The following is an 18,386-nucleotide window of genomic DNA, read 5'->3' as shown; positions in this document are numbered from 1 at the left end:
CCCCCCCCCAAAAAAAAAAAAAAAAAAAAAACCTTCCAAGAAAAGCCACAACTACATGGTATTTTATTACAGAAGTACTGTGAAAGTTTTTGCATTGTCAATAAAGGAGTTTATACTATCAAGGCTAGATTCCAAGAAATGTCAAGAAGAAAAAGGTGCAATCAAAAGACTAAACGAAGCAAAAATGGAGTAATTTAATTTGTATTGACAGCGGTCTCACCATATACCAAACCCAGTAATATTTCTTCTTCTTCTTCTCCTTCTTTTGTTGCTTTCTCTACTTCCAAAGCTGGTGTCATTCTCCAATACGGCTGTTAAGCAAACTGGCTTAAAGCTTCTTTATCGTATTTCCCCTTTTCTTTCTTCTTTTCAACCCATTCCCCAAATATCAATTCTACTTTGAGAGCTACGTCAAACTTGTTCTTTATTGAAGTATGTATTCAACGATAGATGTATAAAGTGTACACGTCAGGCCTTTTCTTTATACGTATTGTCTTAATTAAAATAGGTTAATTGATGATGTTATACAGTAAGATTATCTGAGAACAAGTCAATTTTGTTGTCACTGTTCTAGACATCACATTAGTATCCGACATGTGTCAAGATTGATTTGAGCTACTAGCCCCCCGCTGTCACATTAGACCTATGTGTGAGATTTCAAAAGTGTGTTCCCTCTCCACTACTATAAATAGAAACCCCCAGCAGCTAGTTAGGAAATCTGATTTCTTATTTTCGGTACACTTTCTGACTTAGTAGAGCCCCTCAATATTATTGTATATTATAACTCTTTCATTCTACCGCTATCATATTCATATTCTATGTAACATATACATTCCAAATCTAATTAAAGTTGTCATTAATCATAATGAAAAAATATATACTATATATTTGTTATTTTATACTTACCATTAACAATTTAACATACATCTCTTATTAGTGATTACAAATTTAATTTGTAAAATAGTGAATATATGTCATGAAAATGGAATTTCTATTTTTTAACACTTTTCAATATCCTTTGATTGGTATACTATATAGCAAGTGCCTCACGTGCCATGATCCGGAAAAGACAAAAGGAAGGTTTAGGCAATATCCAATACCAATAACTAGTTTTTTTTTTTTTTTTTTTTTTTTTTTTGAAAACTACGAAACTAGTTAGGATTAGGGTTTTCCCTTTTTCCTCCGTATGATACCAAATCATTGCACCAGGACATTTTTTTAAATTAGTGATTGGTTAGCATATTTATGGACACCCAATGATTATGAGTCACGTTAAGAGGGAATATAGAAAGGATTAGAAGAATTTTTTTTTATAATCTAAAATTTTCGATTTCGTTGGACTAGATGTATAAATGTCAAATTCTCACATTGTCAATAGTTCAATTTTTTTTTTTTTAAAAATTATTTTCCTAATAAATAATTTTATGTACTTCGAGAAGACAGGATAGGCGTCCCTAATCCGGAAAGACTGTTAGACTGTATTAAATTCACACTCAAGATTGACCCCTCCTAAAATATTAGAAAATATGGTTAAAATAAATAAATTTGTCAAACCCAACTTTAGTATGGCTGGCATGGATGGAATATAAGTTAGTGGGATTGGAAGGGCTGGACAAAAGATGAAGCAAAGTAGAAAGAAAGAAAAAAGATAGGATTTTGAAGATTTTTACCAACCAGTCAAAAACACCATCTATCCACCACTCATCACTATCATAGAGAGAGAAAAACAAATAATAATAATAATAAAATTCCAAACAGTGACTAATGAGGGGAGAGATATATGAGATACTTAAAGTGGGAAAAGGCAAAGGTTTTCTGTTCTTCAGAAGAAGTATAGAAGCCTTGATAGAAACGTTACAATCCTCATTTTAGTCATTTTCCCCTAACGTTGTTTCAACATCATCATATCGAAAAACCCACTCTTCTATATATATATATATATATATACCACCCCTCTCTCTCTCTAAATATATTTACAGTTTCGATCTGGGCATGATTTTGTTCTCATCTTCCTGTTTGTTTCCGGGTTTGTGTCGTGACCGACCACGCTCACATTAAACTAGAAATGGAGATATCTTATAAAACTCAAACAAGACATAATCATACCTTTTTCTTTTCCTAAATCTATCATACTTTACTTTCTTGGTGTTAATAATTGCGATTATTATCTTATAATAATTACCTCCGAATTACTATCTTTCCATATACTCACCAAACAAACAATTATTTTATCATTCGTATGAAAAAAAAAATTAAAATGTCAGTCAGATCAGCTGCGCTGCTTTTGTCTCACTTTTTTCATGATTTCAAAATGTGTACGAGTGGGAGACTAATTAACAGCAGCACGTACGTCGTATAATGTTTTTGGTGGAGATGGAAGCTAGCAGCCATTTTGGTACGTATAATCCATTAAATGCATTTGATCAGAGAGAGAGAAAAAGAGAGAAAGAAACCTCAGAGAGCAAGAAGTTGCCAATGGACAAGGCTGTTGTAGCCCAGTCTTTATCTACGTACTCACTTGAACTGAAAAACAGAAAACCTTTATTTCACATCTCTCTCTCTCACTCTCTTGATATATCTTTCATGCGTGCATTAATTAATGTAACTGAAGCTTTCAGAAAACAAAGAACCCAGAATGTAATTAATGGGGTAATGAGGGGGAAGAAGAAGCATTAATCAAGAAAAATACCCGTATGAGTAGCTCAGTTGATTCTTCAGTGACAGATTATAGGCAAAATCAGGGTGTCGGAGAGTTGAGACGAGGGATTTCGTCTTTGGGAAATTAAATGCAAATGTAGTGTGTAACATGGAACTAAGTAGTGGGAAGTTTAAAAAGATTTGAACTTTGATTAAATTGAGGATTTTTAAAGCTTCATTTTTGGGGTTCTTTTGGCTCTAATGAACAAAAACCCGCCTGCACTTTCTGGGTGGAGCAGCTAGCTAGGAAGAGGGAAGAAGATGATAAACTGCAACTACTAAAGTAATATATTTACACACACAAACACAAAGAAATCAAACATCTCGTCTCATCTCATCATCAGAGACTCTTCCTTGGACTCCTCGATCAGGGAAACATGGAAGAAAAGGGAGAAACTTTAATAAAACTAAGAAAAAAAAAAACTTGATCTTTCTTGAATGGGATTAGTGGAAGACCTACGAACATGAAGATGGGGGCTTAAGATTCAAGCCCAAGTCATCTTTTTCCAACGCCAGTACTCGAGCTTTGTAATTCATGATCTCCATGGAAGATGGGTATTGGTTCTCTGGGTGGAGTCTTTTCTTTGACTGGAGAGGAACCCCGAACAGCTTTGTTCTTCCCAGATCACTCTCTCCGGCCGCCAATTCAACGATTTGTGGTGTTTGGGCGGTGAGATTGATGAGATTGCCACCTTGGCGTTTAGGGTTTATGGGTTGATGATGATTATGATGATAGGTGATGAGTTGGCTCAGAGGCTTTTGGGCCATCGGAGAAGAAGAAGAAATGATTGGATTCGCCGCCGCCGCCGCCGCGGCGGGAGACGGTGGTTGGAGAAAAGAAGAAGGGTAAGTGTTGCTCGGAGTTACCGGCTTCACATGATTCTGAACAAAGTAAATTATGTCATTGTAAAGCTTCCTCATATGAGCCAACTCCGACATTAACATATTATTGCTTCTCCTCAGCCGCTCGTTATCCTCGGAAAGCGCCGTGACGGAGCCGCCGCTGCCGCCTCCGGCGGCGGCGGCGGAAATGCCGGGGGAGAAAGTGACAGAAATGGGCGAGTCACACCAACTGCTATTTTTGGTATTTGGCGTTGTCAGCAGCTCATCGGAGTCCGGCGGCGAAATGCTGAGCCGGCTAGGGTACGGGAAAAAAGCCGGCGAGCTCGTGATGGGATAGTTGAAGTGGTTCTGGTGGCCGACCGCCGCTGGAGGCGGCGGCGGCTGAGCCGTCTTTCTCCGGTGGATCTCACACAGCAAGTGCTTCTCCCCTCTCTTGAAGAACTCGTTCGCGAACTCCCATCTATCAGGCACTATCTTCCTAAAACCCTAATCGCCGGAAAATCAAGAAACTCATAAAATCGCCGGAAAATCAAGAAAACTCATAAAAATCCAATCTTTAACGTACCCAAGAAAGGGAAACTAGTAATCAAAGACTACAACTTACGTAAGTGTTGAGCTGGCGGACGAAGGAGGAGAAGTTGTTGTGCTTGAAATAGTTTGGGAGGAGGTCACGTGCGAACTCCGGCGGCCGCCACACCACGAAGGTGGTGTCGTCTTCTCCCCACGAGACTATATGGTCGGTGGCGGGGTCATCAACTAGCTGATACGTTTTGGTCAAAAACGGAGCAGGGACTGATTTGTGGGAGTCTAGAGATAGTAATATTCCTTCGCAATTGTCAAGCATCAACGCCATTGATGAACAAACACAAAACCCTATTCTTCTGCTACTGCACTACCGCATATATATGGAGAAGATGGTGAAAAAGGAAGAGCGGAGAGCGATGATTTAGCGTTATATTTAGTGAGAGAGAGAGGGGTTAATGGTAGGCTAGGTAGAAGAAGTAGTAGCAGTATATGTTATGTTATGGTGCCTCGGTTATGTAGTGAGAGAGAATATGTGTCTGTTTGTCTATATAGGACTGTGAAATTAGGGCCTTTCAAGACAAACCCGTGACACTTCTCTCTCTCTCTCTCTTCTTATTACTGTGATCCGGCGCTCATACACTATAATATCCAAATTAAGCATAACCATATATAGGGTAAAAAAAAAAGTATTGGGTGCCTAGGCAAGTGGTTAGGCTAAGGTTTCAAGTTCGATTCAGTGAAAAAGACTTATTAGCCTTCTTAATTTGAATAAGTTAGCTAGGTAATTTAAACTGGTGTAGTATTTTACTAACTAGAGTTACAAGGTAATACTTATCTATTGTACACCATCGAGTAGTGATTGTGAATTTTGAATTGTATTTTCAAGCGTGTTGTTAGTTGTAGTTATTATAATTTTTTTTTTTTAATGATGGTGGGTAATTCATAAAATATATTTTGAAGATTATTTATTTGATTTTGGTAGTATATTTCACGTAATAATATATATACTCATGGATGCTATACACGTACCACAAAATTGAATTTGTGATGAATAATGTATGTAGGGGTGTGTGTGTGGAAGAATTGGAAATGGGGAAATGTGATATTTTCACGTAAAACGAGTGCATGTCATGTTTTTCCAATTTGGAGTATTCGTTTGTTGTTTAATGGCACCAACCCAACACCCACTCTATTCTCTTCCCATTATATGTATATGTGTGTGTGTGTTTACATGGGAACTAAATTTTCGGATGATGGACACATATGTGTCTTTACATGGGGGATGATACTATCTTATTAATCATTGTTCCTAAGACGGTCGAGTTAATATAAAAATGTAATACTTATACTTTTGGGTGAAATTTGAGGGTTTATTTGACCATTTTTCTTAATATTTTTGATGTAGTTTCTTATTTAATAATATTAATTAGTATGAAACTACACCTACAACTATGAAGAACAGTGTTTGATATAATGTTTTGTTTGTGTTACTAAAAAAAAAAATGTTTTGTTTGTGTGGAGACAAATAAGGTAAAATGATGCATCGATGTTCGTGAAGGGATTTGTTAAAGCCTGCCGGTCTGCTGTGTTCTAATGCTGACGATATTTCACATCTTCTCTTCTCTTCCATTTTCTTCTTTTCTCTTCCATTCCGTCCCCCTCTCTTTCTCTCTCTCTCTCTCTCTGCAAGATTCCATTCATCAAGATACATACATACATATATATACACCCATTGTATATATCTGCAGTACGTATAATCAATCATGCAATGAATTTGTAGGTTCTTCATATATAGATGATATATGGAAGAAGCAAAGACTTGAAGCTAGGTAGCCTTGGCTGGCCTGGCTAGCTTATTGGATGGGTTCCCTTTTGCTGACCTGGCTGACTCAGATGTTCCAACTATTGGCTTGTAAAGTTGGCATGAATTGCACCAAAAATCATAACTACTTTTTTCCCTTCCTTGTACTCCCTAATAATGTTATGCCCCAACAATCCAACATATATATTCTCTTCTCAACAAATTTATTTAAATTAGATTACGATTTCCGTCTCATTTATAAGATTTAAACTCAAGATCTTAATCTTAATATTTTTTTCGATTTCAAATTAGTCAGGTTCACAAAGAGATTAATCGGTGTGCTGATTAAGATTTGTCATAGCTATACAAACAATATCAACAAACAAAATTGGGACTAAACCCTCTTCAAAATTGATTCATAATTAAATTAAATTATACATGGTTGAGTAAGAGGAATAAATTAGACTAAAAGAAATATGTTTTTGAAAAAAGGTTAGGCATTATGTGATTAATGAATTGTGATAAGGGAAGAGATTTGGGAGTGGAGAAGTAGGGACATATATAACATGCCCTAAAGTGAAACAATAAGAAAATGATGAGTAATTATTCCAACAAGACACCTTAACTGATTATTTTGATCATGGCTAGGATACTCATGATCATTCTTGTAAAAGAAAGTTTTTTTTTTTTTTACTGCTATAATTCTTCATCCCCAATCATCATCATCATCACATCTTTGTTTTCCACCTTTTATGCATGGTTGTTCTCCATTTATTTATGCATGTTCTATTACCCTACAAACTTTCTTAAAACTCCCGCCCAGCTTCCTCTTCAAGCCAAACCTTAATTCTTCCTTCATTACTACGTTAATCATCAAACCCCTCAACATTAAATCTTCCTTTGTACTACATTGCCAAGGCCCAAGGTTACTAATCTCAATCATTATTCCATAGACCCCGTCAACCATAAATAAAAAGTAAATTTTTAATATACCAAAAGTATATTATTTGTATACATAAAGTACATTATTTGAAAGTATATAATCTTTTCACGGAGTATATATTATCAAATAATGTACTTTTAATATATTAAAGATGTATATTGCATTCATGATCTACAAAATAATATGCATAGTAATCTTTATTATATTACCTTGTGTCATCATTTGCAGTTGCAAACAGGCCTAGTTTGTGTGAGACCGACTCACATAATTTTTTAAAAATTTTTTTTGAGATGAAGGTAATTTCCAAATTATTAACTTCATTTTTTTTGCTTTATGAATATTAATCTAAATATTTTTACACACACATATATATGTATGTATGTATATATAACAGTGTATTATTTTAATATCACACACATGCATATATATATGTATGTATGTATGTATATATAGCAGTGTATTATTTTAATATAAGTTGTACGCGGTACTATTGATTATTGTCTTCATTCTCTTTATAATATATGATACTCCGTATACTCCAAGACATCCATAATTATATTTGATAAATAATAAAGCATCAAGAAATTTTAAAATATTCTAAAAAGATGTAGACTAAGGAATCAACCCAATGCCTACAAATTATGGTAAATTAAGAAGGGAAAGAGATGGTGACATTTGATGTTGAGACTGAATAATTTCCAAAATATTTACAATAATATAAAGAGTAATATTATATTATTTATAAATATTGTTGAAAATGAAATAAATAATAAGATGAGAAGGAAGGCAAAGACACAGAGTAGTGTCAGTTTCAAGTCCCAATATCACTTAAGTCTGAGAAGAAGACTCCTAAACCTTCTTTATGAACTCAACTCAACGTAACCCTTTTCTTCTCTCTTGGAGTGTATGTACACACACACACACACACATATATATATACATACACATATACATACAGGCAGGCAGGCTGCAACCTGTTTACAGTTCACACACCCTTTGGCTGGGCTTCTTTTACGGCAGTACTAGACTGCTCTCACCTCTGGTCTGCACACGTTCAGCGCCTGACATGGAGACAGACAGAAACAAAAGAGACCTCTTTCTCTCTCTCTCTCTCTCTCTCTCTCTCTCTCTCTCTCTCTGAATATAATTATATATAATGGGCTCTTTTTCTTTTTCTTTTTGGTTTTGGGGGTTTACTTTAATTATAATGTTTTGATGTTTTCTTTGTTTTGTTTTAGTGTTATATGGGGTTCTCGTGATTCTTGTTTTGGATTGTTGCACATATCATCTCACATATTTGTTGGCACATATATAGCTACACCCCTCTCTATCCCCCTACCTATTCCATCATGTTACATATACTTATATGTGGGAATATTCCACATGCACCCCCTTCTTACACAACACTGCATGCATCAATCTAGATGCACCTACTATACATATACATTTAGAGAGAGAGAGAGAAAATAATGTATGTATGCAACTACATATGTATTATACTAATTGTAGAATCAAATGCTTATCATCCCATTACACCAAAAACGTATAACTAATAGTCATGACATAACTTTATTTAGTTATACTTACGTACTACTAAGCACTACGGTTCAGTGGTAGGATACTAAACTCGATATGCTTCGAGCCGCATCTCAACACTCGCACATGCATATGTACCTATTATCACTCTAAGCAATCCTAGTTAAGTTAGTCGGACAATTGACTTGGTACGTAATTATAAACTTTAAACTTTAAAATTTAAAATTTTCAAACTTTAAGGACAACTTAAACTAGTTTACTTTATTGTGGTGTTTTGTCAATTAACTAGGGCCACAATATGGGTTTTACCCAAATGATAAAGGATTATAGCTAGTTTTGAAATCATAATTATATTTTTTTTATATGAATGCAAATTTAGGAGAGTGTAGTGTTACTCATTATTACATCATCATGAATTCTATGTCTTCACTAGTGCTAACATTTAATAGTAATTAACTATCCTTAATTATGGCTATGTTATAATTAGTACGTGTATAATTATTGAGTGATTGGAGACATTTATTACAAATACAATGATGGTTTGATCGTGTGACATCTTATGACAGTTTCTAAGCTTCACAATCAAGACTGATGAGCAGGACAATGATGGTTATATAGTACATAAGGAGCATATACATATTAAAAATTCAACCAAGTTCGTCAAATAATTAGTTCAGTAATCATAAAATTTTAGCATTCTTAATTTTAGTTGTCCTAACCTAGTTCATCATCTTGTGATTTTTTTATTTTTCTTCAAAATTTATTGGGATTCTTTCCTGATTCAAATAAGAGTTGTGAATTCTTTTAAAAATTAGATGCAAAATATTCTTGAGAGTTTCTTTGAATTTTTTTAGGGGAAGTTGAGACGCAAGTTGATATCAATTAATTGTATATAATTAGATTTATAAGCATAATATCTTTTGTAACAATTATAACATAAAACTTTTTACAGTAGATCTTGGAAAGCTTAGTGCATCATATTTGTATATAATAGTCCGTAACGCAAATCAATGTAGTAAAATACAATATAATGGTCGCGTATCACTAAGATACTGTTGTGGTATATATGTCCGTCCATATACACTATGTCTAGGGGAAAGGGAAGGAAAGAGAAAACCCAGGAAGATTCTATTCTATAAAATCGAAAAGAGTGATACCCACCACCCACATTGACCCCTCACATGACCACCGCCGATAAATAATACTAAACTAACAACATTAATTAGTTTAATGGTTTGCATGTGTGAATTCCTAGGACAGACAGCTTAAAACACAGACTAGAATACGGATAAAACCAGAACCCAACACACTGCATGCTCTTAATTAACTTAATTATCCGGCCTACAAAGGATTATTAAATAATTAAACATACATGTTTAATTGAGGTGTAGGGGGAGATGGAAGGAGGGGAGGAATCGAATCATCAAAATATTGTATTGGGACGAGGAGGGTAGCTAGCTAGCATGGCTTATTAGGTTAGGTTAGGTTGCTACAAGGTTCTTTGGTCTGTCTCTTCTCAGTCTCTCCTTTGTCCCTTTCTCTTGACCTCTCTGCTTGGCTACAAACTCCACACTTTATACCCACCCTTCTCTTATTCTAATTTTATACTTACCAAAGAGCCAAAGACCCGATTTTGTATTTTATGAGATGAGACTAATCTAATTTAGACTTATCAGCGAATTGATTTGTGATAGTTTTTCCAAAGACAATAGTATGTGTACACACATGATGACATGCATGAATCCAAATACTTTTTAAAGTAGACACTAACCAGGCATCATTAAAAATCTTGAACATGGACATATGCCATACTCTAAAAATCTTGATATTGAATCTGACAACTCCAGTTAAGTTGGTCAGCTTGTTAACTTGGTAACTACAAGATTACAAATTTGACTCTCAATAGAGCAATTTATCGGCATTATATTCTTGGTCTTTTGCCGGACTGCTATATGGACAACTTAGATTGGTTTATCTTGCTTTTTAATTTGTTGGTTGGGGTTAATTAGTGGGCAATATTTACTTAGTGCACACCTTTGAATTAAGTAGTGCTTGCGAGTTTCCATTGCCAATAAAAAAATCATGATACTGTAAAAAAATAATATAAAGAGAAAGAGAGGATCACGAGGGAGTTCATAACCCATAAAATCAAAGCATGAATATAGTGATGATATGCATGTATATATGGAATGGAAGTATGGAACCCACGAGGAAGTGGCCATCTGAAATAAATACACAGAAACACCAGAAGAAGGAGAAGCTGAAGGGCCATCTCTCTCTCTCTCTCTTTCTATCTCTCTCTATCTCTCTTTATTTTTTATTAAATAAATTATCTATATTTAAACAGTCCAACTGCTTCATTCATTCATGCTAGCTTTGTCCTCTTTCATTCCCAACCTCTAAAAAGTATGCATGCAGTAGCGTACTATACTATATAAATACTAAGACTAACATATATAAATATAAATATAAATATAAATATAAATGTAGGTATATATGGCATTAATCTTTCGTGGGCACTCTGGAGTGTTGCCCCCATTTCTGGGCAGCTGGTACTATACCTCCGCTGCTATATTAATTAATGCATGCATTTCCTTATGTACAATTCTATTCATCATGTACTATACCCTTTCTTTCCTCTATTCACTCTAACATTTCCCACTTTTCCCCCAGTTTTGACTCTTTATCTGCCACTCTTTTCCTACTTTTAATTTGATTCTTCAACTTTCAATTCACTCAAAAAAAATCAAAATCTCCCCTGCCCTCCAAAAACTATATATATGTATGTGTGTATGTGTGTGTATATATACATACATCATATCACACATGCTCATTAACCCCTTAATAGTTCCAGAAAGATCGAAGATGTCTAATCCGTTCATAAATTAATGAATCTTGAAAATCTGAAACCATTATTATGGATATGATAATGGAATTACAATACGCATTGGTTCAGGCCTAATCAAAAGGTGTATACACTTTCCTTTTTCTCTCTCCTCAATTGAATATAATCATATATTATAAATGTCGTAACACGAATTGACGAATGTTCCCAACATTATAATTAAGTACGTTGTTAAAATGGGTAAATGCCAAATTTATGTTTTTTTTTTGTACTTTGGTTAAGGTCGTATGAAAATTTCCAATATAATGCACGTCATTGCCAGAATATAACATTTTTTCTGAATCCGCCGCTAACCACTGCACATACTATGAAAGCAGAAAGCATATGCTACTATAAAAAGTGAAATGCTTGAGATAACTCCAGTCAAATTGGTCGGACAGTTGGTTGTATATTGAGTACCTTCAATTATGTTCAACTATGAACAACCTATACTATTTTGCTTCATTATGATCATTTGAAAATTAGGGTTATAAGACCAGTGGATTCACATAAATCACTCATTCGAATAGTGATTGTGGCTTTTTTTTTTTTTTTTTTTTTAAATAAAAAAAGTGGGATACTAATTTAATTTGATTGATTAGACAGAAAATTAAAGCATCCACAAAATGGTAAATAGAGGGGGGATCAGAATAGAATAGAATAAAATAAAATAAATAAAAGGAATCGGCTTTGATCGTCGTCTCCATGCAAATTGACTAAAAGCGGCTTTAAGAAACGCTAAAAAGCAGTTTCAATTCATCATCTACGCCCAAAATCCTGTCCACACTTTAGCAGTATATATAGGTCCAAAAGCAGTTTTCCGGCCATGCTTAATACAATTAAATTAAAGGATGTTAATTAATTAAATTGGTGGACGTGCATGGCATACCATACTTTATTCTTTAAAATTTCTTTTCGATCTTTAAAGAAACCCCATTTTAACATACTTTGGGATGACTACTCGCATTAAAAGTAGAGATCACAACACTTGTCTTTCCCCTCCATATACGTATGTTTATTATGTTTTACTTCTCTCCTTTCCTCACTTTTCTTTTCAATTCCCCTCCTTACTTTTTGTTCGTGATTTCTTCGTTCCCTACTTTCTTCTTTCTTTAATTTCTTTCGTGGAGAAGCTTTTGACAAAATTTAACCCCCATGCCCCCGCTTTGACATCCCAACATTTAAGAATAGACATGCATGCGTGCATGTATGTGTTTTTTATAACACGATTCCGATCCATACTTAATGAACCATTTAATTTGTCACACCATTTTTTATACAACACATACATATATTTACATTTTACTAAGTACCATATTTATTACGAGGTGCGACATCTCCTTTTAGCCACTTAATAATAACCGCTTTAAAATCAATCTCAACCATTGAAAATTGTCATGTCCAAGCTAAATGGAGCATTTATAACAATATTTACCTTAAAAATTTATTAGTGTACTTAAGTTACATAACGAAGATGCAATTAATAAAGAAATAAACACTATATACTATTGCACCAAAAGATGATTTGACCGGTTTGATGTGAGGTTGGACCCAAAAATTCCTCTGAGGTGGGGCCCAGGTTTATAGGGCATAGCCAAACATTTACATATGACCTAAACATGATTAAACGAAAAAGTGGATTTGTCAAAAAAGATACATGCAGCTACAGTAGAGTTTTTTTTTTTTTTTTTTTTTTTTGAACTTTTAATTTTGGGCGGCTTGAGACTATTGGAGAGGGTTGTTGGGGGTTGAAGGTAAGGTATAGAATGTGTTTGAATATTTGGTTAGCTATGAGTTGGGAGATGATGAGAAATGGATAGAAGATGAGAGTGGGAACATAAAGGCTGTTGGATCACATGCACATGCATTATTATTTGCCTTTATTTTTTTCCTTTTTTCTTTCTTCAATTCTCTTCTCTTCCCTTCTTTTTATATTCTGATCTGCCTCAATAACGTTAAAAACTAAAGCTGTGTGGTTAGGAAAGCTCTCATAAAGGATACATTCAAATTCTATATCTAACTCACTTTCAAATCTACCTAATCACCTCTAGCTAACTCAAATGGATAGAGGGAGAGACCACTGACCTATTTTTGAGTCTAACTTTGATTAATAGAATATGATATTTGCTTTCATTTTTATAGTTAACGGTTACCTGACAATAAAAAATCGTTATAATAAGTGGGTCGCACTCGAATTAAAGCGAGGAGGTAGACCACTTCACGACTTCTTGTAGAGTTGACGTGTATAGACGAAATTTAGATTGAGATAGTTCTAAAATTGATAAGTAGTCAAATTTAATTTACTTTTAAATTTTTTTTTTTTTAATTTTATTTCCAAATTTCCAAACATGTGATAGGATTAGCCAAGCATCTACACTATATCAATATTGAGTGCAACAATGAATACATGAAGCATGGTCTAGAAGCAAACATGTTCCAACCATCCAACACATCATCAAACATGTATAGTATATATGTTTTGGGAAGAATATAATTTATAGTATATATGTAGAGCTGTATGCGAAATAGGCATTAATATCCTCATAATTGTGAGACTAATATAAATTCCATTAACCTTGCAATTGTAGTAGTTTTTCATGCCACTTATTACCAACTACCCAAACTATTAGAGTAAGTATTAAACACATTTTCTTTGGAAGATAGAGAAATACTACAACCATTAACTAAGATGTGCTCAAGGCACCGCTCTTGTATAATAACTTACAAGTCAGATATAAGAGATACTAGATTAAATACTAGTATTAACCTGATTTCAGTTGACATTGCAGTTATATTATCAGTCAACTTATTACCAACCACCCAAATTAGTGAAATTACTAGATTAAATACTAAAAACATTTTATTTTTATGGATGACTAGAAGAACCAGCAACCATTACTTAATGGCATTTGGTGAACTCCACTTCTATGTAATAGCCCACAAATCACAAAAGAGATGTAAACTACATTAGTAAAACGTTGTACAACATGTTGTACTAAGAAGGTGTAGGTTAAAGTGTTAAACATATTTGAATTAATTGGAGTGGGATCTATCCGGGCTTAATCCAAGGAATTGAAGGGATTGGAATGTGAAGACAAAAAAAAAAGGGACCCTCCATCGTCTTTACCATCATTTCATGCAGAGGAAAGAAGGAAACATGCTCCAACTCATCACCTCCATTAACTTGAAAGCATGTTTAAAGCAGCAGGAATATTTTCTCGACAGATAATAATGCGCATCCATCTTATCATACTCGTTTTATGAATAGATCAGAATTATATTGCACTTCGTTCTCCTGATTGGGGTAATCAATGTCTCATCACTAATTTTATTAGCCGTCCGATCTATATATCATGATCATGATCATGATCATACCTGCACAGTACATGTATATCGGTTTTGGAGAAAGAGCTCATAATATTGCTGCATCATCACTAAATCATTTTCCTTTTTATTTTCTATTTTCGTGTTTGATGATGGGAGGTAACCAGCTCAGGTTAATAAGTTTTGAATCATTTCACCTTTCATCTTTCTCCATCCCAATTTCTACTCTTATTTATTTATTTATTTATTATTATTATTCCCAAATATTCTATATATGTATTGTTTCAAGTTGTGTTGAGGCTCGGTTGCTGATCAGATGATTAAGTCCAACATCTTCCTGTTAATGTGGGTTCATGGAAAACAATTAAGTATAAGGAAATTAAATTGTATCATCAACACTATATAGTTTATGGGATATACTTTATGAAATATATTTTACAACATGTAGTAGAAAAATAGTGGAGTAAAGAGACGACATTATTCATTATATTAATGAAGTTAAGTACAATAATTCTAGTTACAAGTGAACTTAGTGAACTTGAAAGGTTCTATTTAAATCGAAAAATGTGCAATATTTATAGGGTTGGAGCAGTTGCGCTAAACGCGTCCAGTGGGCACGCAAGTTGCTCTGAACGCGCGTGAACAAGGCGCTACTTATTCTTCATGCGGACCCCACATTTTAAAACCAGAAATCACACCTCCCGCAAAAATCTCATTTCTTTTATCTCCTCTACATAAGCTTGGCTTTCTCAAAAACCACATTTGGGATGGCCTAATAAGCATTTAATTTTGAGAAAAATAATTTTTTTTTGAGAAAAATAATTTTATGCACTATAATATTGTTTTAACTCTGGTAGTTGGTCAACGAGGATGTGGTACCATTAGGTGAATTCGAGGCTGGTAAAAAAAAAAAAAAAAAGTTACAGTGGTCTTTATCCATACAAGGCTGCCAAAATGCAAATACTGTGGCTTTATATATTCCCTTGAAATCTCCGAAGATGAGTAAATATATATATGCGCAGGAAATGGTAAATTGAGCTGAACAAAAATTTCACGGTTGTCAAATCACCGTAAAGCCAGCCGGCCGAAAGCCGCTCGCTCAGAAAAGAAGAATAAAAAAGAAAATTAATAAAGCCAAAAGAGCAGGAGAAGAAGCTACGGTGAACTATATATGAAAGCTAAAGATCAGAGATTATATATATCTCATCAGCTAAATTAATTTCCATGCGCAATTTGGCTGCCGCCATGGCTGGCAGCGGGTCCAGCTTCTTGAAAGCTAGACAGCATGCATTACTTTTCAACAATGTTTTATTTTCCTCTAGAGATAGAGAGAGAGAGAGAGAAAAAGAACACTGCTACTGCGTGTATGTATGTCTGTACGTATATACTTTATGCATGTGTATATTGCGTACGTATACATGCAGACGACCGAGTGGACCATACATGGATATAATCTAACGTAAATTAGATCCTGAGTTTGATGTATGAGGACGACAAAGACGTAGAAGTTGTTTGCTTTTGTAAAAGTGACACCTCCATGCATCCCACGTTTTCCTCTTTCTCTATTCCTTTCTACGTATAATACTTAGCCCACAAAATGCAAAAACCCTAAGCCCCACATTCCAGACAAGATAATGGAGGACCAATCTCTAGTGTGCACAAGAAGCCCAGTCCACCACATTAGATGTAACTCTTACAATGTGTTTGCAAGTCTCAATCTCGCGTACTTACCCACAATCTGACCCAACAAGACTGTGGAGGACCAATGCCTGATGTACACAAAGAGCCTCACTAGTGCCCCTGAGCAGTTATCGAAAGATTGAGTGTGGGAGTAATGTCCTAACAAATACCCAGGGGTTCGATTCCCCAATGGGAGGATGATGAGATCCTAATGGGTAAAAAGCAAGCACTCAGCCCCTGCACCATTGAAACGTATCTCGTGATCTCCCCTGTCATCCAACACAGGGCGCAGGGTAATGAGGGGGGCCCACTAGTCCACCGCATTGGATGTAACTCTAACACTGCGACTGACAAGGCGCAGGGTAATGAGGGGGACCCACTAGTCCACCGCATTGGATGTAACTCTAACACTGCGACGGCCAGATCTCAATCATACATCTTTACTCACAATCTATCACTTGAATAACAAGTCAAATACCTTGTAATCTAGAAGTATATATCTATATGATAACGATGTTAATTAGGTGTAGTCTAAAGTTAAAGATGTATGCTGTAGTTGCTGTTTGTTAGGGTGATAAAGTTGCAGTATTCTACATATAATGCAGTATTCAAAAAACATATAATGTGTGTGGGACTTTTATGGAGCTACAGAGGGATTACAAAAGAGAGCAACTTTGGCAGATGTATCAGAGTTTAAAATGCATATTTGGGTTCCAGAACAAAATCCACATTTGTACAACAACATCCACATCTTTCTCAGGCCAAAAAGATATACAAAGTGGAAGTTTAGAAGGGCAGAGACCCCACAAAAGCAAAAACCAAGTGAACCTATAAAACAAGAGGAAAAACAGCTTTATGGTAAGAGGCTTTATATCATGATTGAAGGACCATGTAATAGTGTGCTCAAATTTTTCAAAATAAAAACCACATCCCTCCATTTTCACTCACAGATTCACAGCCCTGCTACTGCTACATATATATATAGTTTTCTTATCTGGTGTCAGGAGAGGTTAAAACTTATCTGTGTTATCCTCCCGGTTTTATCGTGTACTGTGCTGACATGCTGTAGCAATGCGGTAGAATCCTCTAGCAGCTAAAGAGAAAAAAGCGAGATTACAGGACAGAGATCAGTTGGGATATGCGTTCAGTGGGTCTGGGGAGGTGGAAGTGGGGTGTGAATGATTATTGGAATAACAATTATTCTGCATTGTAGGCAGTAGTAGTGATAATCATGGAGGAAGCATATTCACTTTCCTCTTTGTCATCACTTTCTAAGGCATGATTAGGAAAAAGTTTATCACAATTCATCCCTTTAAAGAAAAACCATCCTCTTTCTTCCTTGCACCCTGTTTCTTTACCACTCACATTCTTGTTTACCAAAACACAAGATTGTTAACTCACCAGATTTCCAGTTTTCTATAGCTCGGCTTAATAGCTGATGGATGGTGTTTAACAAGATATAGTTTGGTCTCTAGCATGTGCCTGCTGCATAATATGTAAATGAATCTTGATTAGATCTTTTGTAAGCAAGAAATTTTGGGTTGTGGAAAGTTTACGGTAATAAGATACATGGGCCTACCAAGATAATCTAAAATCATCAGCTGACAAAGTCATTTCTTCCAGCACGATGGCATTGGATCCGTCCCTTTTGCTTCTAGCAGATCCAAATGACATGGAGAGTGGAGGCACCCACTCAAACTAGGACATAACTGACAGTAAAATTATGGTACAAGTAGCAAAAGTCGCCTAAAACCATGCCCCTATTTTTTCCAAAAAATAAAGTGAGAAAAGAAAGCTCAAAAGATTAGATGCACAGTGAGAACAAAAATGATGATAAAGATAAGAGGATTCAGGATTCACTTTTTTTTTTTCATTCATTTAGCTCCTACCCTCTACTTTTCACCATGGCAAATGCGGTGCATGAAAGTTTAGAATAGCTTTCAAGATCTTTAAACAATAACTAATCCGTCTTTTAAGTCATGGAGAAATCAGGGAACTTTTTTCTGCAGTTAAATCAAAAGCAAAAGGGGACCCTTTATCTGTAGAAATAGCACTTCTAAGGGAATGATTTGCTGACAGAATTCCACCCTAAGATGAATAAAGAGATGATTTTGCTCATCCCCACCCCCCCCCCCCCCCCCCCCCCCCCCCCC

At 35.1% G+C, this 18,386-nt stretch overlaps 1 protein-coding gene across 1 annotated transcript; it reads right to left on the bottom strand.

The window, feature by feature from the left end:
- Positions 1–2,823: 2,823 nt before the first annotated feature.
- On the bottom strand, positions 2,824–4,644 carry LOC116022463 (heat stress transcription factor B-4-like). Its single transcript, XM_031263187.1, has 2 exons — positions 4,145–4,644; positions 2,824–4,026 (listed from the first exon to the last, which is right to left on the bottom strand). Exons 1-2 carry the CDS (start codon positions 4,391–4,393, stop codon positions 3,154–3,156), a joined length of 1,122 nt encoding a protein of 373 aa, XP_031119047.1. The 5' UTR covers positions 4,394–4,644; the 3' UTR covers positions 2,824–3,153.
- Between the last annotated feature and the right edge of the window lie 13,742 nt (positions 4,645–18,386).

Source organism: Ipomoea triloba, chromosome 1, assembly GCF_003576645.1.
Source record: "Ipomoea triloba cultivar NCNSP0323 chromosome 1, ASM357664v1".
Classification (NCBI taxonomy): domain Eukaryota; kingdom Viridiplantae; phylum Streptophyta; class Magnoliopsida; order Solanales; family Convolvulaceae; genus Ipomoea; species Ipomoea triloba.
The sequence above is the reverse complement of the archived record's forward strand: the minus strand, read 5'-3'. Positions and strand labels throughout refer to the sequence as shown.

Coding starts and splice junctions, on each gene's coding strand:
- LOC116022463 (XM_031263187.1), bottom strand. CDS start 4,393: ATGGCGTTGATGCTTGACAATTGCGAAGGAATATTACTATCTCTAGAC. Junction 4,027..4,144: donor TCCGCCAGCTCAACACTTAC/GTAAGTTGTAGT, acceptor TCCGGCGATTAG/GGTTTTAGGAAGATAGTGCC.